This window comes from Cervus canadensis, chromosome 30 (genome assembly GCF_019320065.1).
Source record: "Cervus canadensis isolate Bull #8, Minnesota chromosome 30, ASM1932006v1, whole genome shotgun sequence".
Lineage (NCBI taxonomy): Eukaryota > Metazoa > Chordata > Mammalia > Artiodactyla > Cervidae > Cervus > Cervus canadensis.
Genome location: NC_057415.1, coordinates 35,188,067 through 35,212,281, shown reverse-complemented (window position 1 = coordinate 35,212,281; position 24,215 = coordinate 35,188,067). Strand labels below are relative to the sequence as shown.

The 24,215-nt window shown below is 49.2% G+C and overlaps 1 protein-coding gene across 18 annotated transcripts in view; it reads right to left on the bottom strand.

Moving 5' to 3' along the window:
* The window catches only part of ZNF618 (zinc finger protein 618), a 199,548-nt gene that overhangs the window by 76,151 nt on the left and 99,182 nt on the right, over window positions 1–24,215 (bottom strand). For all 18 annotated transcript variants that reach the window (XM_043453030.1, XM_043453033.1, XM_043453031.1 and 15 more), the window contains exon 2: window positions 13,186–13,229. In XM_043453030.1, coding sequence (XP_043308965.1) covers window positions 13,186–13,229 — 44 coding nt within the window. The remainder of the gene's footprint in view (window positions 1–13,185; window positions 13,230–24,215) is intronic.

Here is a 24,215-nt window from a genome sequence, read left to right as displayed (position 1 = left end):
TTTCTCTTGTTTTAAGCTACTCAGTTTGTGGTATTTGTTACAGCAGCCACAGGAAACTAATACACCATGTGTGACTGAATTAGAAGAAACAGCCCCAAAGCAGTTAACTCTGCAAACCCGTGGCTTCCGCCAGCCCCAAAGTTTTCTTTTGCTTCGTTCTTACTCATCCCCATGGTCGAGTCTGATCTGGTCAGTCAATGTGCCCGCATGCCTGCCCAGGAAGGTTTCAGAAACAAACCTCTTCCTCTGGGTCTTACCAGATGGTTCGCTGCTCACATCCACCCCATCACATCTGGCGCTCACGAGTGCCCTGTGGCCAGACAGGGAACCAGAGCAGAGGGCAGGGCCCATGTCTGTTCCCACCCCCTCCACATCCAGCCCCAGCCTGGGGCCTGCAGCACAGGACAGACTCATCAACATGATGCATAATGAACGGTGTGCCCAAGGGCACACAACCTCCAGCAGTGAATCTGAGACCAACTCTTGCAACTTCTGTCCTAGAGTCGTTCCCGCTGAGCCCTGCAGTCCAAGAGAGCCACCAAACAACTTCTCAGTGGACTGGAGGCCCAAGGACAAATGTCATTTCTGGCCACGTTGAAGGAAGAGTTCCAGCGATGCCAGTCAACCAAAGTTCTTTCTGGGTGGAATTTCTACATCATCGCACCACAGATGCTAACACTTATAATCCTAGCAAGTCTCAGGGGTCATGAGAAGTCCTCAGCACACTGGACTTCCGTCCTGCCCCAATTTGAGTCAGCTGTCCCATCTGATGATGACTGAGCTGGAGTCTGAGATGTCTAAGGCCCTGGTGGAGGCCAGACCTCTGCCCAACAGGTGTGTGAATCTCCTGTCTCTGCCGCAAGGCTCAGCCTCACGGCCACTCCACCTTCACCAAAGGCCACTGCTTATTTCCTCTGGTACTTTAGCCACTGAAACAATGCTAAAGCTGGTGGGGGGGGGGGTGGGGATCTCTAATCACAGTGTGTAAGTAATGACTTGGTTAACTCTCTCTAGAATAAAACCTCATTAAAAGACTCTACTCATTACGAAAGAGGGTTAACAGGCCTCAAGCTGTGCTTAAATACAACACTGTCTATGAATGCATGGATGCATGTGGTGTTAAATGAATTAACACACATCCAGCCATGATGTCAGGGGCCGTGTGTACCCTGCTGCAGAGGCTGACCACTGACCTAGTCCTCCAGTTCTACCCAGCGGCCCACCTACCTATAACCGGAGCACAAATGATTATTATTTGCAAATGTTGGCAGGCTCCCCCTTGGCAATGCTTCCCAGGTCCAGTGAGGTTCCTGCTCCCAGCCCCCATTCCATCAGAGCAGTTCTTTCCAAGGCCTCCCAGGACCTCCAAGCTTCTAGATCCAACAGTCCCTACTCAGTCCGGACTGAATTCATCTCTATCAGCAGCCTTTAATGAGTTCCCCTCTCTTCTCCTCCAACTCTTTCCTCGCAATGCTCTGGGTCTTCCCCATGGGCCTCTCACCTTCCAGCCACTCCTCTTTCTTCTGATTCCTCTTCACTAACCCACCCTTTCCATGTCAACCTGTCCCAAGGATAAGCTCGAGAGCCTCTTCTTTTTACTCACACTCACTTCCTACATGATTGCACCTAGATTCATGCTTTTACGTGTGAACTATGTGATGATGAATTGCAAACCCTATCTCCAGCCTGGACCTCTCCCTGAGCTCCAGACCTGCCTGAACAACTGCCCGGTGGACACGTCCACCTGGATGCCCAACAGGCAGGCACCCCTAGTTACAGGTCCAAGCTGAGCTGCGGCTGTGCCCCTTCCCCCAAGCCAGGAAATTCTCCTGACTCCAACCCCAGTGCTCTTCCCGCTAAACCCTGCAGCTGAGGACACAGTCATCGGTTAACAGCGGTCTTCTCCGTCTCGGTTAGTACAATTCCACCACTCTGGGACCATCCTCGTCTCTTCCCTCTCACTCCCTACTCATCAGTCTACCCGCAAATCCTATCAACCCCACCTTCAAAATATGTCCAGAACCCGACACTGCTTACCAGCCCACCGCCACCACTCTCATCCAAGCTGCCTTCCCCTCTCTTGTCCTCCTGTAATATTCTCACAGCCCGTCTCTCTGTTCCTATCCTGGCCGGGCCAGCTCATGTCACTCCTTGGCTCAAAACCCACTTACGGTTCTGAATCTCACCCAGAGTAGCAGCCAGAGTCCTTGCTTCAACCCTCAGGGCTCTGAGACATGCCTCACGTGCCCACTGACTTCATCTGCTAACCTTGTCCCTCTCGTTTCCTCCCCCGGGGGCCACATCAGCCTCCTCCCTGTCCTCTGAGCAGGTGGGGCAGGCTCCTGCCTCAAACCTTTGCATCTGCTCTTCGCTCTTTCTGAATACTCTCCCCGGTCCCCAAATGCCCACGGCCGGGTCTCCCCTCCTCCAGGTCTTCACTCAAATACCCACATCCCTTCCCTGCCCTACGTGTTCTGCTCAGCATTTACCCTGCACTCACGTACGACTCTTGTCACCGCTCGTCCTCCTCAACGTCTCCCCGACTAGAACGAGAGCTACAAGAGGACAGGGACGTTGTCTCCTCGATCTGCTGCCACCTGCAGCGCTGCCTGATATGGGCGAGGTGATCAATCAACACCTGCTCCCCTAAGAAGCCAAGCATGAACCTTGCAAAGGTCAATGCAGCATAGCCTTTGAGGTGTCTCCCTCTCTCCACCACTCAAAAGAATTGTCGAGGGCTGGACTGCTTCAGCTGACACCCAGAACTGAAGGCAGCAACGTCCCACCCATCTGGCCCTCGGGAGAACACGAGCTGGAGATGTTTCATTGGAGCCAATGTTCTGAATAAGGGAAGCTTCTTCCTGAAGTGTCATAGTCTTATCTTCATCCTTTCCAATGGAAATTTTCTTGAATGCAACAAGCTCTTCCTACTTTCTGAAATGCCAACAGGGCAGCCTTAGCAATGCTCTGACACCATCACTTTTTTTTTCTCCTCCAGCTTTGAGATACTATTGACATATAACATGCAAGTTCAAGGTGGATAGGGTGGTGATCTGGTATTACAAAATGACACCAGCCCCTGAAGATGCAGGGTCACCATTATTTCTTCCATTAGCAGATTCAGGCCGCTGGGCAGGGGTGGGGCGCTGAGGTCTCAGGATGATACCCACAAAGGAGCCTGCAGCCTCAGACCAGTGGCTCTGGGAACGCCCCCTCTGCTTCTAACAGGGTCGGAGTCCAAATCTCACCGCCAATTCAACATGGCTCTACACCTCTGCCTTCTGTACCTGGACCTTGGCAGATGTCAGCAATGATGCAAGCAGTAAACAGCTAGATGCAAAAAAGCCAGCATGTGGAGCAGAGGAGATGCTGATGCAATGATACAGTCACGGGGTGAGGGAGGACAGGGCAGCTAGGACACGCTGAGCAGCTAGGAGGGGCCAGGCGGCGTGGCGCTGCTTCAGGCCGTATGCAAGCACCATCTCCTTGCTCTTCACGATGCCTTACGTGGCAGGTAGTTTTGTTCCACAAATAAGAAGACCAAAGATCAGAGAAACAGAGTGACTTTCTCATGGTCACACAGCTTTCTAGTGACAGAAGCAGGATTCAACCAGGTCTGTCTGATTCCAATCCCTAGGCTTTTTTTTTTTCCCCCTAGGCTTTTTTAAAACATCATCTGGATGATTTGCTTTTGTTTTTTTTCCTAGAGAAAATAATAAAAACACTTGTTGAATGAATGAAGAAATACAAGACTGAATGACCAGAAGCTCCAAGAGATGGGGAATGTGTGCATTTCCTTGTCTCCTACCGTATCCTTAGTATCTTGGCCGAACAGGCACATGCTCAATGCTAAAAACAGAAAACACGGAAATGCAAGAAAACAAAGAAATGGAGGGCTCCATCTCTGCCACAGAGAAAGGTGCTTGGGCTATGTTCAGCGCTGACCTTTAGCTCTCCTTGATGTGCCCCAGAAGGGCGACTATGTTCACATTTGTCCTTTGGATGTAAAAAGTTTCCTGTTTTCAGCTACAAGAACAGAAATCATGAGGATAAAGGTCACAGCTTCACTACTCACCTGGAAGGGCCAAAAGAAAAAGAACTTACAGCAAAACCCCAGTTGCTGCAAACCCCAGTATCAAGGCAGCTGTATTTACTATTCCTCCCGTGATCCAAATCTTCACGCCATCACCCATGCCTTAATAACCCTCAGAATTATCCACTTCTGTCATGTATCACTGAAATATCTTAATAAATAGTCAAGTACGAAAGATTAGATTAATAGATTAAAAACTATTAACCTATTAAACAACTCTTAACAGTCTAGAAATTCAAAATATCCTACAATGCATAAATATATCATTAGCCTGAATTAATTTTCAGGCACTTAATTTTCTTCAATGTATGGTTGTCAGTCAGCTACAACGCTGGGTAATACCGCAGCTCGGAAAGACAGCGTGAAGACTTAAATATTAAGAGTTAATTCCCTGGTTAATTTAAACCTAAAATAGAGAAGAGCAGGAGTCTTGAGCAACGGCTGTCAAGTCACAAACTCCGACATTTAGCAGGTGGGGCCCTCCAGGGAAAGCTGGAAGCTTCTTTCAAGGGAGTCATGGCACATGGAAGGTTGGTCCAGGTCATTAATAAGAGCTGCTGTTAACAGTATCTTACACAGAGGCACTGGCTGTGTTTTCCAATGGGTCTGTCCGTGATATGACACGTATCAGCTAGCCATGAGCACAGCTCTCTAAAGACCCACTGTGCTGTGACTCTCCCCACACAACTTTTGGGATTCTGCAGACTCAGGAATTCTCACTCCCTTAGAATGCCCTTGACAGGCAGGTGGGAAAGGGGAGGCCACACAGGAGCCTGTGCCGACTGTCCGGTACCTTCCAGGGCACCCACGGTGTCCTACACAGATCCCGGGGAGCAGGTGACTCAACCATGAACAGTGAGGCTATAGCTAGGCTCTCACACTGGCTGTATAAACAGAGAATACACCCCTTCTGCCATCAACGTTATTTCCTACCGAGGTTGTGACTTAGCCTCGATCACTGATGCCCAACAGTCCTGACCATTCACCTTGGCATGAAATGTAAAGGGGCTTCCCGACAGGACTGCACCCCTTCTCTCCTGCCCACCTTGACAACTGATGCCAGGAGCTGCCCAGCTGCTTAGGAAGCTCTGCCGTCCCTCCACTGTGCTTGCCCCATCCTGGTACTACATCTGGCTTCCACCCCTCTGTTCTCCATCCACCAGATCAGCTGATGACCTTGTCTGGGATCTGGAATGCACAGCCAGCTCCATCCACACGGCCTACTATGAACACCCAAGCCTGGCCCCTTACTGCCCAAAGGTGTGCTGCCCCCAGATACACAAACGAGACTCTTCAATACACAGTCCAGTCTCCCCAAGGGGTTTGACGATGATAAACGAGGTGTGCGGGCTGTTGCCAGGCTTCCTAACCTGCACACACCTCCCTTTCCTGACGTGTAAGCACGAACCTCGAAGGGTTATTTAGAAGATTAAAGCACAGAGGTGTTCCTAAGGCGCCCAGCACAGCACCACACACATAGAGGGACTCAGTAACTGTTATTCTCTTCTCCTGTCTCTACCAAGCACTTGTCGGGCAAAACAAGAAAAGTGTGATCCAACTGTGGAAAAGAGGAGCTCTTAGGTCACAGGTGGAGAACTCACAAATGAAGGCAAGAGAGGAATGCTTTGCCCCTGTGAAAACCAAGGGAACGGAGGGCAGGAGCCCCTGCATACATCAGCAATGAATAGGAGGGAGAGGGGGGCACACACGTGGACAGGTTCACTGCAGGATGGGAAGGTGGTGTGATCAAGGTGGTGGGTGTGATGTACCCACGCCCTTTACCATCGTGGTTTGCGTGAAACCTGGAGGCGGTGGAAGCCGAGGGTGGGCAGAACAATATAAACAGTGAGGCTGTGGACATTTCCAGGGTTGCTTTCTCAGATTGAGGGCTTTTGTCATTAAAGGGTTCAAGGGACTTCCCTGGTGATCCAGGGGCTAAGATTCCATACTTCCAATGCAGGGGGCCTGGGTTCGGTCCCTGGTCAGGGAACTAGACCCCACATGCCACAGCTAAGACCTGGCACCATCAAATAAATTTTTTAAAAGGGGGAGTTTTTGAGAAGCAACCAGGTCATATCATCCTGGTTCCATTCTCAAGACCGAGTTTCTTCAGGACAAGATGAGACTTTCGGATGCTCTATACTGGTAACTGCAGCTTCAGGAGAACTTTCTTAAATTTGCTCAAGGAGCACAGGTAGGAAACTCAAGCTGGGTGGTTAGACATGTCCGGATTCCCTAGAGACCCCAATCACTTCCCATAGCTGGACCACCCCATGCTTGAGAACCACAGGGCCATTTGGAAAAATGATTCACCATTTTTGATACATAGGATTTGCAGTTTGCATTTCTGTGGCCGTCTCCAGAGGACAATCCCAAGGATGTGGATGTCTGAATTTTCCAGCATCTGCCTTCTTTGTGCAGTTAACAGTAACTGATTAAGCAGAGTGAACTCTGCCCACCAGAGAAGCAAGGGGCCCCTTTGGAGTAAGAAGATGAACTCTTAAGAAGCAGCATGCAATTTATGATTTTTATAGTCGAACTCTGGTCCCAAGTTTGGTAGTGTAAGAATACACATTTCTGGAAATCAAATGAGTTCCAATAACAGGAACACAAACCTACAGTCAAGATGAAGATGAAAGTGAAAAGTGAAAGTGAAGTCACTCAGTCATGTCTGACTCTTTGTGACCCCCATGGACTGTAGCCAACCAGGCTCCTCTGTCCATGGGATTTTCCTGGCAAGGGTTCTGGAGTGGGTTGCCCATTTCCTTCAGGGGATCTTCTAAACCCAGGGATTGAACCTGGGTCGCCCACATTGCAGGCAGACCCTTTACCATCTGAGCCACCTAGGAAGCCCCCAAGATGAAGATGGCATACCCAGAGCTGGTTCTCACATAATTCATTCTGCCAATACCATCCTGGTCACCGACCAGCATCAGGCCTACTGGTACTACGGAATTTTGTGCAAATAAGGTTAACTTGTTTAGGGCTACTTTAATTTCCCTGCTGAAAGCCAAAATGCTAAACAAGAAGAAGCTATTATTTAAAAACAATTCCACAGCCATACACATGCGGTTATGAGATTTAACTGTCCACCGGGGGGAAAACCTTGGCTTAAAGCACAAGACTCAGCGAGGCCCAAAGCCATCTGATTATTTGGTTGACCATGAACAAGTCTATTTCTCAGGCCCTGTGAGAAGGAGGGGTGCCAACTGCTGCCTCGGCGGGACCCTGGGAGGGTCACTTGAGATGTTCAAACCGCAGGACACAGGAAGCGGATCGTGGTGGGCCCTCAAACACAAGTTCCACCCCCACAGTCATCCCCGCCTGCAGGCTCCCTCTTACGTCCAGGCTCTATGAGAAGTCACCTGCCACCCACTGTTCCCTCCTCCTGGGAATGGAATCCAGTATTGCAGTGACGGTGGCAAAAAAAAAAAAAAACAAGTATTTACTGAACATCTACTACAGACCAGGCATTGGGCTAAGGGTGTAATACCACTTAAAAAAAAAAAAAAATTATCTGCCTGTGCCAGATCTTTGTTGCAGCAGACAGGATCTTTTTTTTTAAGTTGTGGCATGCAGCATCTTTTAGTTGTGGCATGTGGAATCTGTTTCCGTGACCAGGGATCAGACTCAGGCCCCCTGCATCAGGAGCATGGAGTCTTAGCCACTGGACCACCAGGGAAGTCCCTACATATCATCATTAGTGCCCTTCACCCTCACTGACACCGCTATGAGGGCAGAGTATGAATATAGCCCCCCATTTTACAGATGAGGAAACTGAGGTCAGGTAACTAGCCTAAGGTCATACAACCAGACAGCAGGTGGTGCCAGGATCTGCACCCAGGCTGTGTGGGCTCAGAGAGAGGGTGAGTGAGATGCCCCACAGGCTGGGCATGCAAAGTGGGAGCCACAGGGACCATCCTGTTCCACTCTGGGGCTCTCCCAGGACCAAGCAGAAGGCCGTGCATTTTGAATGCAGGACTCACAAAATGCTTTGCTGAAACAAATTCCTCAGGCCTGAAAAACATGGCCTTTCAGAAACTCCCTTCCAAGCCTACTGTCTAAGGTCCTGCCTGCCCCGAACTCTTGGCAGTACCTCTTTCACATCTTGCCCCCTGCAGTGTATTCTTCTGGCAGACAGAATGATCCTTTTAAAACCAAATCATGTCACTCCTCTGCTCAACACCCCCAGTGGTTCCCCGGTTCACACAGGGTAAGGGCCAAAGTCCTGACAAAAGTTTCCAAGGCCCTAGGCAGCCGTATCAGTCTCCCTGCGGTTGCTCCAACACATTGAGCACACTCCTGCCCCAGGGCCTTTGCACCGACTGTCCTCTCTGCCTAGAATGCACTTCCCCAAATGACTGCCTGAATCAGTCCCTCATTTCCCTCAAATCTCTGTTCAAATGTCACCTTCTTATTGATGCAATACTGCTTCTGACTCTCCCAGTCTCCCTCTCTGCCCTTCCCCCAAAGCACTTCTTACCATGTGACAGGCGAGGTACTTTCAGTATTTCTGTCTCCTCCATTCCCACAAGAACATGAGCTCCACAAGACCAGGGATTTCTGTTTTATTTGCCACTGTATTTACAACACCACGGTCAGACCCTAGCACTTAGCAGGCACTCAGTAAGTGTTTGTGGAATGAATGAATGAGCCTTGGTCTTATCGCCTTCTCCTCCACCCCAGTCTCCCTGTCTATATGGCCCAGATCACTTGTTAGGCAACTGGAACACATGGCAAACAAACCAGTCCCTCACCGCCTCTATCCCTGGTCTGCCTTATCTCCAGATGAAAGGGCTGGACCAGATTATCGACAAAGTCCTTCCAACTCTGAAAACCTTCAACTGACCAAAAAAAGCAGGGGGGCGGGGAGGCGCCTAATTCTTCATTACAACAAAGCTGAAGCTACATTTACTTGATTATGAAAACTGCATTTAGAATGTTAGAATTTTCTACAGTTAAGGCCCCACAGCCCTCCACGCCTCTTAGAATAAGTGAGGTTTGGCTGCATTGTGGTATGTGATCTGTAACCTGCACACCAGGTTAGCATTAACCTCAAGTGCTGAGATCACTGGTCTTGTAAAACCGACCCAGGTTGGGTTACAGGGAAGTAAACCAAACCACTGGCGGTCGTCTCCTAGGATCAGAAACACCACCTCTCCTCCTCCCCCTCAACTTAACACTAATTCCTTAGCAGCCCATGCTGTTGCTTTTGGGGTTTAGCCAGAGGACCTCTGGAGAAGGAACAGCATGAGGTGTTCTGGGCCGAAAGGAAGGCGCTGGAACGAAAGCAGACCCTGGTGTGATGACACAGCATGCGTGGCAAAGCGTGGAGCGGAGGTCAGAGAGTCACAGGTCCTTCCAGGTCAGTCCCAACCAGGACCACTCAGCCTCACTCTTGACTTCGGGGAGCCTTGGGCTTTAGTCTCTCCATCTGAAGCAGGGACTGCATGAGTCTAACGCTCCACCAAGCACCCAAGACTCTTAAGCCCACCTGGCCAATCTAACCCGATATCCGGGCTCATGCCCGGATTGTCATGCCCGACAATCTCTGCAACCCCATGGACTGTAGCCCACCAGGCTCCTCTGCCCAAGGGTCAAATTCACCAGTGGCATCAGCTAAGGGCTATATTAATGTTCTCTGGACGTTTAAAGCAGAACTCACTTCTCACACCGATTACTGGGTCACTCGACAATAAAGCTGCTCTGGTCTTTCAAAGATGCTCTATTAGCTTTAATAACAGAATCAACATAAACTCCCTGGTGAGCTCCTTCAGAGGCCCCGCCTTCTGGACAGGACCCCAGTCGACGGCCCAGCCCTGGTCCCCTCCCAGGCTCCTCTCAGCTCTGTAAACTGATCACTTCCTACAGCAGCAGGAGGGCACGGTGGAGAGGCAGCTGCATCAGAAGACTCAGACCGGGGTAGGCACCCTGGCTGTGCTGCTCACTTCCAACTGGATACCTCTCTGGGCCTCAGCAGCTTCCGTAGGAAAGTGGGAATAAGAAGATCATCCTTCACAGAGCTGCGATAAAGATTATGGGCTGTGCTGCATTTAGTTGCTCAGTCATGTCTGACTCTTTGCAACCCCACGGACGATAGCCCGCCAGGCTCCTCTGTCCCTGGGATTCTCTGGGCAAGAATACTGGACTGGGTATAGACTATCCTTTCTCCGGGAGATCTTCCCGAACTAGGAATCGAACCACAGGGTCTCCTGCACTGCATGCAGATTCTTTACTAGCTGAGCTACCAGGGAAGCCCCACAAAGATTCTATCATTTAGTAAATGTAAATCACTTAGCTCAGAGCCTGACTAAATGATAGTTATTATTAGAATTTTTTTTCCTACATCAGAAGTTACACAGTAAGGTCTGGGCTGACCCTTCTTGGTGTATACTCTGGCACTGTGGCAATAACATGGGGCTCCATTACTAAGTGTATGCAAACATAGGTTAATCAGGGAGAGCAAAGAGATGGCACACAGGCCACCTCCCACCTCCCCTGACCAGGCCAGGCATCTCTAGCTGATCTCAGCACTCTTCTCCCCGTCACTACAGCCTTGGGCTGATAAGACACAATATAGAGCTTCAGGCACCTATTAGCACTGTGGGGAAACCCATCTGCTGTTCTCCGATCACCAGGCAGAGATGGTGGCCTGGGAGAGATTCATGCATTAGAGAGTGAGGGCAAGGGCCACACCCACATACAAGTGACGAGGAATGAAGGGAAATTTGTTCCCACTGCTGCAGACCCAGCACTTAATGGTGCCTGCCACAGAACAGGTGCTCAAATGTCTGTTGGATGAGTAAATGAACATCTAATCCACCTGAGTCCATAGCACAGAGCACTGGGTCTAACCTAGCAGGTGCTCAATGAACAAGAGAGGGTGGTGAGGGAGGCTGGCTAGACCCTCACTCGAGTACAGCGTCAGTAAGTAGACAGAGCACCAGCTTAGGGAGGGTCAAGGCCTGATACTGCTTTCCTCACTCAGCACATGACCCTGAGCAGGGCCTTCTCTCCCCATGTGTTCAATGAAGGGAGTGACTAGACAAAGCCAGGCCCCTTTCAGTCCTGACATTGAGATCTAGGAAGCATTTCCAGGCACTGGCAGTCTAGAGACTCCCACGACCCCACAAGCCACAGCCTCATATACTGTTCTTACGCAAGATTCTAGTATCAGGGGCCCAGGAGAGAAATCCAAGGGCGCTGGGCAGCCACTGGCTACATGAATCACTGTCCGGATTCCCAAGCCCAAGCTCGACTGTTCAGCCCTTCAATCTAGCCCACATTCCTTGCCCCTAGACTATCCCATCTTCTCCCACCTCAGTCAGGGTACCCATCCCATAAACACTCTCGAGTGCTGGCTGGGGATCAGCCCACAGCACTGAACAAGACAGAAGTGGCCTCTGGAGCTGGCACCTGAGAAGCAGAGAAAAGTACACAAATACGTGGAGTAAGTGAAGAGTGTAAACAGGCCACAGGGGACACAGGCCACAGGTGGGGTAGGCGGGGCTCAGAGAAGGCGTCTCGGAGGGGAGAATGAACTGAGACCTAAAGGATGACAGGGCGCTGATCATGGAAAGACTGGGGAAGGGGACATCCCAGGCAAAGGAACAGTGGTTGCAAAGACTCAGGCCGGGAACTGGCGAACCACGGCCATTCGTGTATTTACGTATCATCTGTGGCTGTTTCTGGATTATGCCGCCAGAGGTTCCAGAGAGACCTATGGCCTGTGGAGTGTGAAGGACTACCTGATCCTTTATTGGTAAAGATGGGCGACCCCTGGTTTACAGAGTTAGAGGGTCAGGGTAGCTAAAACAGACTGAGCAAGGAGGAGACATACGCGAAGACCAGGGAGGTGGGTGGAAGCCGGGCCATGCTGGCTTGGGTGGGTTACACTGATTTCCAGCCTGGTGTCAATGCCCCCTTTCAGGCCGTCTCCAATCCACCCTGCAACTGGGGGCCAGGGTGATCTCCCTACAACACAGAGCTGATCACCTTACCCTCCTGCTCCCATGGTTTCCCAAAGCACATTACAAGGAACACAGGCTCCACGGGATAAACGTCAATAAAAGCATGCCACACTTAAGTAAGTTTGAGCAACATGTCACTCTCCTCTCTCTCTCGGATGCTCTCAAGCAAGCACCCTAGCAAGTGAAATGTTTTGGAAAGTTCCACAGCAAAGAAATTGGTGGACTTTAACTTGCCAGTCTTCAAATTATTTGGCCAAAGAACCCTTTTTTTCCCCCCATAAAAATCTGTTAACATTTAAAGAACCAGTGTTCCATGAGCTGAAGGACATACTCCTGTGCTTGGCACACCCAGCTCCAGTAGGCAATCCTAGAGCCTGTCCTACACTTTGCGGATGTGGCCTGGGAAGCCTTCTCTCTAGGCTGTCCCTTGCTTTTTCTTGCCATCAATGCCCTAAATAAAGGTCATCTGGCCACACCAGCTGCTCTATCTAATGGAACGGCAGGAACAGCACTAACATTTACACCAAGTGACTGCCCGCCTGCGCCCCTGGTGGGAGACGTCTACTCCATGGGTCTGTCCAGCATTGCTTTCCCCCATCTTCGGTCATGACACTCCCGCTCTCCTGTGGGGACCACGCTTCCGCCATCCCCTGCCAGCTCCAAGGGTGCGGTCTGGCTAAACACAATAGTCCACCCTCCTGATTTGGAGGGACAGGCTCAGGGGAGGAGCATAGGACCGAAGTTGGGCCAGTGAATTCCAAACTGGGCTGGGCGTCCTTGGAGTTCACGATGAGGCAGTCGAGATGGGATTCAATCCCAGGTCCTCCTGCCCCGTCTTGCACTTCAACCCCCAAGTCTCCCCTAACTTGAGCAGCCAAGTCCAGTTTGGCATAGAGTCATCCTTAAGATTCCAGTCACAGATGCCCACAGAGGAGGGCTGGAAAGTGCAACTCACAGCTCCATGTCCTCCAGGGAAGTATGGCTACTTCTCAGCAAAGGGGGCTAACCTGGACCATCCATTCTTTCAGGTAGTAGGTGATGATCGGACAGGGGTGGGTGTTGGTCCTGAGACCAGGGATGAAGGAAGGGGGAGTGGGGTGGGGGGCGGGGAGGGGGGCATACCTGCTAGCCGTGCTCTTCCTTCCAGCCGCACTGGCTCCGTCAGCCTGCGAAGGAAATCCAGAACAGCTACATCAGCCAAGAGGAAGACCGGAGGCTACCCACTGTACCCTGCCAAGCGCCAGCTCAGACACCAGCTTTCAGAGGGGTGAGCGGGCCACCACCCGCTGCTCCATTCCTCCAGGCTAGAGAAATCTGCCCCCCAGTGGCAAGAGGGGGTCAGGACAGCCATCCCCCGACCCCGGCCCCGCCCCACCCTCCACCACCAATCTGCTTGGCCCTTTAAATCCATCTGAGCACCCACTGCCAACATAAACCCAGCAACCACAGAGCTCGTGGGACTCGGTGAAAAGTAAGTAACCAGCTAAATCTGAGATTGAATTGCACCATTTTTATTTTCAGCTGGGATTTCCAATAAAACAGTAGCCGCAGATTTATTCCTACCAACTGGAGGGGGGAAATCCTATTATGTTAAAATAGGCTGTCCCCCAACCCTGCAAGCAGAGGGAGGCAAGAGAATGCTGGTTTGTAATCGCTTTTATTTGGGGGGTGGAGGGGTGGGGAGATAAGGCTAACCAAACGAAATTTTCAGAAATCATAAAATTCTGGTTCAGATGGAGAGACTGAGGCCCCAGAAGAGAAGAGAGTTGCCTGAAGTCTCATGAGGACTGAGTGACAAATACCCAGGGATCCTGACACCTAGGCCCATGCTGGGGAGACCTCGATGCTAAGACCACGGACACGGGAGAAACTAAGGCCATGGGTTCTCCAACACCCCTGGTTGGAGATGCACTGCCCAGCTTTGGGGAAACATTTATGATAATAGTAATCACAGTTGGAATAATGCAGGTTCAAAACTCAAGCACACATGTGTTTCGAAATTCAGACGCTTTCCAATTTTAGAAAGGTAATGTGGTGCATGTGTTCTATATTTTGAAACAACCCTGGAAGGGTCTGGGGAGCCCCCAGTGCTCAAGCACGTTGATATTTCTATAGTGAAACATATGCAGTCAGCACATGGGTAACATGAAGCTGGCGCCTAGCCTCTTCTCCCTTCAGGTCAAGTTCTGTCGCCTCACCAGTTAGAAAACATCTTTTTGTTTCCAAGCTTTCTGAAATTCAGGGTTGCAAATGAAGGACTGAGGACCTAAAAACAGCAGCAGCTACCTGTTAAGGAGTGCCTCTGAGAAGCTGCAAACTGGCAAAACCAGATGGTGGACTTCGATTTAAACAGTTGATATATAAAAATAAAGGGATTTCATCCTCCCCAAAGCCAGATGTTCAGCTTCTGAAAGCAACACGCAGTCCCACGTGACCAATCAGCTTGACTTGACATACCTGGTTAGCCACAGTCCCCACCACTGCCTCTTGTCTACTTCCCCACCCCGTCCCCTGTGGGTACCAAGACTCACTCCCCCAGCTAACTTCCCACCCAGCACTAACGTATGGGCACTGAACGCCTCTCATTTAATCCTCTGGACAGGTTTCCCAACACACATACACAATCTCCCCATTTCACATGTGAGGCACTGAGGGTCAAAGAATTTAAGTCATTTATCCAACATCCCTTGTGGCTCAGCTAGTAAAGAATCCGCCTACAATGTGGAAGACCAGGATTCGATCCCTTGGTTGGGAAGACCCCCTAGAGAAGGGAAAGGCTACCCACTCCAGTATTCTGGCCTGGAGAATTCCATGGACTGTACAACAGTCCATGGGGTCACAAAGAGTCAGACACGACTGAGCAACTCTCATTTTCACTTTTATCCAACATCCCACAACTACAAGCCCAGATGTGGGTCACTCCAACACCCACCTTCCTCAGCTCTGGAATATTTTATCTCCCTCCAACACTCAAGAGAGCCAATTGGGAAATGGGGTGAATGTACAGAGCCCCCACTGCCCACAGGAAGCAAACGGACAGGTGAAGGACAAACAAGGAGGCAGAAATACAAGGCTTGGGAGGGAGCAGCTAATGGGATGCCAGCGTATTATTTCCATGGAAGAACCAAGAAAGCAGAAGATGGTTCACAAGTAATATCACTGGGAGCAAAAGAACAGGATCAATTACAGCCTCTTTCCGACATCTTGCATTCCTCAAACTTGTAAAGAAAACAAATGCAAGGAGTTGTTCGAATGCTCGAATCAGAAAAGGCAAAAGGGGTGGAAGTTCTGTCCCCAGAGAGCTTAAACACAGTAAAACCCCCAAAGCACCTTTCAGACTCAACTCTACGCGTGTATTTATAGGATTTCATACCTATCTTTCATGTTATCTCTTTTTTGTCCTTTTCCTTCACACATAATTTCACACAAAGTTGACGAGTTCAAGTGTATTGAACATGCAACTGGGCAGGGAAAAGGAGTCTCTCTCTTTGGCACACCTGCCCATCTCCACGTGTGTTCCCATTTTCCCTTTTATTGTGTTCATGATATTTGAACTTCTCATCACTGGTAGCCACATACATTTTTGTTTTCCACTCATTTTTATCAAACTAAGACAAAGTGCTAAAAACGTTCAAAGAGCTGTCTAAGCAAATCTTTCTGTAGAAGCCTAGATGGGATGGGATAACTGGAGGGAAGAGCACATCCCTGCAGGGTGGGAAATGTCTGTTTATTGGCAGATATGGGAAGGCGGTAGAGATGGACCATGGACCACGAGTGAGAGATGCTCAAGAGAGCAACTCTCAACCTCAGCTTTTGGGCCTGAGTCCAGACCTACCCGAAGCTCCAATACTTTGGCCACCTGATGTGAAGAGAGGACTCACTGCAAAAGACCCGGACACTGGGAAAGACTGAAGGCAAGAGAAGAGGACAACAGAGGATGAAGTGGTTGGATGGCATCACCGACTCAATGGACATGAGTTTGCGCAAACTCTGGGGGATGGTGAAGGACAGAGAAGCCTGGCATGCTGCAGTTCGTTGCAAAGAGTCAGACAAGACTTAGCAACTGAACTGAACCAAAGTGAACCAGACCACCTTAACGACAAGGGACAGCCTCTAGGGGCCTCCCACCCCCACCAGCCACAGTGCTGAGGACACCAATTCTCAGTTGTAGAGATCCCTAAGGAGCCAGGCTGGCTTTGTCTGTGTCCTCACAAATATCTCAAAGCAAGTCTTACTGTTTGAATTCAGTTGATAGTGCCATTTTCCTGGGCCCAAATGGTCTACTACCAGCAATTTCATTCAATTTGACCCAAACCACAAACTCACTTTTACCCAGTGTAATCTGATCTGATTCTCAATTTGAACCAAAGTTCAAGAACACTGGGCGTAGAGTCACAGGGTCTGAATTCAAGTCTTGGGTCTGCCATTTTTGAACGGTACAAACCCTGGCAAGTCATCTGTACTCTCTAGGACTCAGTTTCTTCATCTGCAAAATGGCAATTTTGCCAACACTAAGATCTATCTCTTGGGACTGGAGGGAGACTTAAACATGATAAATAAGCTAGACATGTAAAACTACTTAGTTTGAGCCCAGCTGTAATAATAATAATAATAATCGTTAACAACCCTAGATATAGCTATAAAGGTACCATTTATTGGGCTCAAGAAACTGAGGCACAGAAAAACAGAGTGACTTGTACAAGGGTACACAGCAGATGGGCAAGAGGCAGAGTCAGGCCTGGACCGAGCCACATTCCTTCCCAGCCTGTCCTGCGGCCTGATCTGAATCCTCAGCTGTAAGACAGAAGGTCATAAGCATCTACCAGACCCCGCGGCCCTGAGGCTTTCTCCAAAGGGCTGGTCAGTGACAGTGAATACAGTGATGTTGGCAAAGCACTAAGCAGAGGCCAAGTGTGTGTAGAAATGGAAACTACTGCTGATGGCGCCACTGGACCACGTGCATCTAAAGATGCAGCTTCTGCCTGGCTCTGTCTGGGTCTCCCCTTCAACCTTGGGCATGCTCTTTCCTTTCCCTGGACCTGAGGTTCTCACAGGTAAAAACAAGGACAGGAGGCACAAGAGTTCAATCAGATCATCGCACCTCCTCTCATCTCTGACGCTCTACGCGGAGTTGACCCAAACCTAACCAGACCGCTTAAGGGTAAATGAAATATGGTGGGGGGAGTAGGCTCATGAGAGACCTTCCTCCTCTTACGCAGGTGGGGGTAAAGGTACCCAAACCCAGGACCCCCACCCAGCTCCCCACAAGGGCACCCAGCCCCACCCATTCCTTACCACACCAGCTTCTTCTCAGGGCCTGGGCAAGGCTATTTTTGGTTTCATTCAACCCTCCTCTTCCCTCCCAAATGAACGTTGAGTTGTTCTTTTCCATTCTCTTATTAAGGATTTTCTTGGAAAGAAAATATTATTCCTAACCCAGAAATTTTATTTCTAAATTTGTGCAAATGTAAAGTTGTAAGACATCAGCTGCATTTCACATTTTGTGCAAACGGCAGAAACAGGCAATTCGTGTGCTACGCGATGGGGGCTGGCCAACGATTTCGATAAAATAAACCCTTTTTTAATTTAAATGCTAATGCACTGAATTAAAATTTAATAACTGAGGAAATTGAAAAGCCGAGCAGGAATATTGGAAATAAATCCAAGCAGAAACAGCTGAAATTAAAAATTCTAGAGAGTGGGAGGATAGCAGCTAAGCTGTCTTATATGATTACATTTTTTTTTTTTTCAGAATGAAGCAAAAAAAAAAAAAAAAAAAAAAAAATCCTATCTCTCGCTGGCTCCAGGGCAGTAAATCCACAGCGCTGTGATTTATTGCTCAATTTTCCTGAGGGAAAAAGGCTTTCTTTCATGCTGAAATATTTCATAAATTTCAAGCCAGCATAAATTCTTAATTTAAAAGTTATGGAGGTCACATTTAGTGCACTGGTACGGTTCCAAAATCTTAAAGGAATAGCAGCAACCAAAAAAAAAAAAAAAAAAAAGGCAAAAAGGAGGGGTAGAATTTGCTCCTTTTTTTTTTTTTTTCCTTTTTTCCATTTTGGTTTTAATTCATGAGTTGAAATTTCATTATTAAAGATTCTTCCTGGATGGATGGAACCCAAGCAAGCACGTGGGGAACTGGTGTGTGTTTGGAAATCTGCTGCAAAAGATGAAGAGATAAAGATTTAATTCAATTATAAAAAGGCATTTTTTTTTTTTTTTTTTAAACCACTTGAGGAATTTCTGGTAAAAATTTCCTCCCTTCATTGCCCGGGAAGGGGTGAGAGTGGGGGAGGGTGGCCAATGTAATTGCTTCTCTTAGATCGCCGATCTTTTGTGCACACTGATATATTCATTTGTTATACAGCTGTTCAGCGGCGGAAAGAATGCTGGGGCGCCCATAATTCTAAGCAAATCAATCAAAAATTAATGATTTGTCATGCTTGCACAATGGAGGAAAACAGCTCCTTGGGTCCTGGCTGCCTGATCTGGAAGAATGAAATGCCTTTCTGCGATAAGAGAGCAGACCCAGAGGCTCAGGGGGGCCGAGGGGCCACTGGAAATGTGGGGGCTCGTGGCCCTGGAGCTCCGAGAAGATGGAGCGGGAACCTCCAAGATGGCGCTTCAGCGGTCAAGCCCGGGACAGACCTGAGACAGCACATTTCCATGGTGGTATAATTAAGATCTTGCCTTTTCCCTCCCCCACTGCAACTCAAAAATTGCTTCCTCCCTGGAGACTTAAATGATCCCCATCCCCCCACCAGATCTGATTAGTCCCTGTTCATTGTTCTCCCAACAAGGCTAACACACTACCACCAGTGCCTTTCGCCAGCTCTACGGGATAGGGACCACAGTTCCGGGACAGCCTGTGTTGCCCCAGACTCCTCCTGGATAAAGACCACATCCCACATGTGGTTGTGTCTCTAGCACCCAGCTAGGGGCTTGGCACAAGCCAAATATTCAGCAAATATGGTTGAATCCATTAATTACTATTTCTCAGGTAATACTGATCAGCTGGTAAAGAATCCACCTGCAATGCAGGAGACCTGGGTTCAATCCCTGGGTTGGGAAGATTCTCTGGAGAAGGGAAAAGCTACCCACTCCAGTATTCTGGCCTGGAGAATTCCATGGACTATAGTCCATGGGGTTGCAAAGAGTCGGACATGACTGAGTGACTTTCCCTTTCACTTTCTCTGATACTGAGGTTCCTTAGATGAATAATAAATTGCACTGGCAATTATACATGGGTAAGCTATGAAAATCGATCTTAAATAATCAATCATTCCTTCTTTCATTCAACATGTGTTTCTTGAAAGCCTACTATGTGTCACGTACTATGCTCGGCTTTGAATGGACAACCTCAAACCCACTGATGGACGATTCCATACCCCCAGTGTTCACTGCTTCTCGGCTTCCTTCCATCCTTGGAAGGGAAGAATCAACGTGAACCTGGGAGAGGAAGGGACGTTTCCTGATTGTTCAAATCCCTTTGAAGTCTCATCTTCTTTCTTACTAAGTCACGTGACTGTTATATTCGTAAGCACCAAATGCATAGTGGTCCAAAACATGTCTGTGTACTTTATACATATGTATATCATTTTGCACATAGAAATTGTTTTAAATTACCAACTGGTACAACTCACCCTGCAGGAAGATGCTCAGGCTCAGTGGTGAATGAAATCAAGTGCACTTGACCTGGAGGCCTGCGGGAGGCACCAAACCTTTGAGAAGAACCTACCAGAGCCTCAGGACCTGCCCAGAGGATGACTCTATGTCCCCTACCATTTACTGAGGACAGGGGGACAAATGGGTCTGAAAGAACTCAAGCCCTATTTACATATCTCTTTCCTTTCCAACCACCAATGGATCCCTCAAATCTAACTTGAACTTTTGTCCCAGTGAGTCACATGACTCAAGTCAGGAAAAAGTTGTTCACTCATCTCACAAGTATTTACTGAGCTCCTTCTATGTTCCAGACACTGTTCTAGGCAAATATGGTTGAACCTGTTATTATTTCCCTGTCCTCACGGTGATCACACCCAAGTATGTGTGGTAGTTGCTCAGTCGTGTCTGACTCTTTGCGACTCTATGGACTGTAGCCCACCAGCCTCCTCTGTCCATGGAATTATCCAGGCAAGAATGCTGGAGTGGGTTGCCATTTCCTACTCCAGGGGATCTTCCCGACCCAGATATCGAACCTGTATTTCTTGTTCTCCTGTACTGGCAGGCAGATTCTTTACCACTAGCGCCACCTGGGAAGCCCCATACTCTAGTATGCAGGTGTGTGTGCATGCTAAGTCGCTTCAGTCACATCAGACTTTACAACCCTATGGACTGTAGCCTGCCAGGCTCCTCTGTCCATGGGATTTTCCAGGCAAGAATACTGGAGTGGGTTGCCATGCCATCCTCCAGAGGATCTTCCTGACCCAGGGATCAAACCTGTATCTCCTGTGACTCCAGCATTGCAGGTGGATTCTTCACCGCTGAGCCACCGGGGAAGCCCATACTCACATATAATCAAGTATAATTGCACTCAAGGGCAGGCGGGTAATCAGAATGCTGGGCCAAGGGAAGAGCTGTGGGCTGCAATTTTAAATAAGTTGATCAGAGTAGGTGTCACTGGGAAAACAATGGAAGGTGAGGGGGCTGGCCATGCGGTGACTGGGAAAAGAGGAATGGCCAGTGGGAAGACCGAAGGGCAGACGTGTGCGTGGTGTGCTCAATGCACAGACAGGATGCCAGCGTGTCTAGGGCAGACCAAGCGAGGATGAGAGGTCAGCTGTGCAGAGCCTCGCAGCCACTGAAGGGCTTTGGCTTTTACTCTGCGGAGCCAAACCTTCCTGGAAGGTTTGGGCAGAGTCATACAATTTGACTTCCATTTTTAAAAAAATCACTGTGGTTGCTCTGTTGAGAACAGACCATGGGGCAAGGATGGAGACAGGTGGGAGGTTGGTAAGGAGGTTACTAGTAGCAATCCAGGTAAAAGATGAGGGTGGCTGGGACAAGGGTTGTGGGAGTGAGGGAATTGAGGAAGCATTCTCAGTTTTGAATATACGAGAAGGTAGAACCAACAGGACTTGCTGATAAACTGGATATGTGAACTGAAGAAAAGGAAGAATCAGGAAAGATTTTCAAAATCTTGGACCAAGAAAAATGGAATTGCATCCGTCTGGTGATGAGAATATTAATCATCAGCCTATCACTTTACAGATTGTTCCACCTCTTTGAATCCTCCAAATAACCCCATGAAGAAGACAATGCAGTTTATGCCCCTTTGACCAAGAATTAACGAAGCACCCAGAGGGGCCAAGTGACTAGCCCGAGGTCACACAGCTGGCCCAAGGCTTGGGCAGGGCTTATGCAGGTCTTCTTACCTAAGTCCATGGTCATTTCCTCTACAGACTTAGCCCTTCATCTCTAGAACTCATGAATCAACCCTGGCCCTAAACAATGTAGACGAACTATTTTCCTATCCAACCACTGGGCTCCAACTCAAACACAGGTAGTCCCTACTTTTACTCACCAGGTGTTCCTGAAAAACACCCATTAAGGGTGACTGTATCAGCACTGAACAACAAGCTTTGCAAGCTAAAAGAGGATTCCATTCCCAGGGAACTAAATATGTTATAAATTCCCTAATTAGATCCTGCTTCTTAGATCACAATCAGTGATATGTTCCTACCATGTGGTATGTGGTTTTATTTTCTATTTATTTTCCCAACTGAACACAGTTACTTAAAGCCACTAACTGAGTGCTTTAAGGGTCCGAAGCTTGCGGGATAGAGTGGAGGCTGCCTGAGAAGACTCTGGGTTAAAAGAACTGGAACCCAGGAGGCTGACACCATTTTTCAATAGATATTTATAGAGTTCAGACTAGATGTGTGATTCTGAGCAAGGCCTTGGGGGGATTGACACTATGATGAATCAGACATGGCTCCTTACTCATTCACCAAAATACTACCCATTAAGTGCCTACTATGTGCTGGGTACCAAGATTATCACTGGGGACACAATAGCAACCAGAACAGAGGGGGAGGCAGACCGTGATTATTCACGTCCCACTCTCAATTTAGACACTTGCTCTGAAGAGAAAGGTCTGAGTTCCCTGAGTATCTCTGACAACAGGATCCACTGAGACAACAGAGTTGGGATGGGCTTTCCTGAGGGAAGGATGTTGGAACGGGGCTCACAGCACTCCCATTCAATAGTGGGAATGCAAAATCTAATGCAAATGGAGCTAACACAAGCTAGGTGCCAGGGAGCCAGCAGAAGGATGCCATCTGGCCCGGATGGAAAGCCCGGGTCTCTGAATCTTGTGGGGCTACAGCCTTCTCTGAGGGCCTCCACTTCTGGAGGAAGGGACCAGCCCACTGACATGGCCAGGCTCATACAGCAAGCTCCTGACCAGACCCCAGGCCAGAACCCAGAGGCTGAGGGAGGCAGGCCCCTCCCTGACTAGCCAGATTTCCAACTATAAGAGAAATCTATAGGAGATGACCAATGTCTTTATTCCTCCAGGTTACCATGTCTTTCTGCTCTTTCCCAAGTCCGTGTTATCTGAAGACATGTGTCAAGAATACAGCAGGCTTCCTGGGAATGGAACCAGCACAGGCTGTCTCTGTTTTATGCAAGTTTCTCCTTCTCTCTGGTGGGCAGCCATGCAGACTGGAGCAGGGTCCTTTTACTGCCTTCATCATCACCACCACCACCATCATCATCACCACCACCACCATCATCACCACCACCACCACCATCATCACCACTATCACAGTCGCCATCACTGGCGTTACCACCATCATCACCACCACCACCATCATCACCACTATCACAGTTGCCATCACTGGCGTTACCACCATCATCACCATCATCATCACCACGACCACCATCATCACCACCATCATCACCACCACCACCATCATCACCACCACCACCATCATCACCACCACCACCACCACCATCATCACCACTGTCACAGTCACCATCACTGGCATCACCACCACCACCACCATCACCACCACCACCACCATCACCACCACCACCACCATCATCATCACCACCACCACCATCATCATCACCACCACCACCATCATCATCATCATCACCGCCACCATCATCATCATCACCACCACCACTATCACAGGTGCCATCACTGGCATTACCACCATCATCACCACCATCACCACCACCATCATCATCACCACCACCATCATCATCACCACCACCACCATCATCATCACCACCACCACCATCATCATCACCACCACCACCATCATCATCATCATCACCGCCACCATCATCATCATCACCACCACCATCACAGTCGCCATCACTGGCATTACCACCATCATCACCACCATCATCATCACCACCATCATCACCACCATCATCACCACCACCATCATCACAGTCGCCATCACTGGCATTACCACCACCATCACCACCACTGTCACTGTCACCATCACTGGCATTACCACCATCATCACCATCATCATCACCACCACCATCATCATCACCACCACCACCATCATCACCATCATCACCACCACCATCATCACCACCATCACCACCACCATCACCACCACCATCATCACCATCATCACCACCACCATCACCACCACCATCATCACCACCATCACCACCATCATCACCACCACCACCACCACCGTCATCACCACCACCATCACCACCATCACCATCACCATCATCATCACCACCACCACCATCATCACCATCATCACCACCATCACCACCACCATCATCACCATCATCACAATCACAGTTGCCATCACTGGCATTACCACCACCATCACCACCACTGTCACTGTCACCATCACTGGCATTACCACCATCATCACCATCATCATCACCACCACCATCATCACCACCAGCACCATTATTACCACCAGCACAATCACCAGCACCATCATCATCATTGACTTTGTCATTGCCACCAGCAGCTGGTAACTACTGAGCACCTGTAAGCCAGGCTGAGGCGTTTCAGATTTATTCTACGGCTCATAGGCTGCTCAAGAAGGCATGTGCACCTCCGAGAGCAACTACCGGTTACAGGGCGGAGGCAGGGAGCCCCACACAGAGGCCACTGTCATCTTCCAGAGAAGAGATGATGACGCTCTGGGAACCGCGGTGCA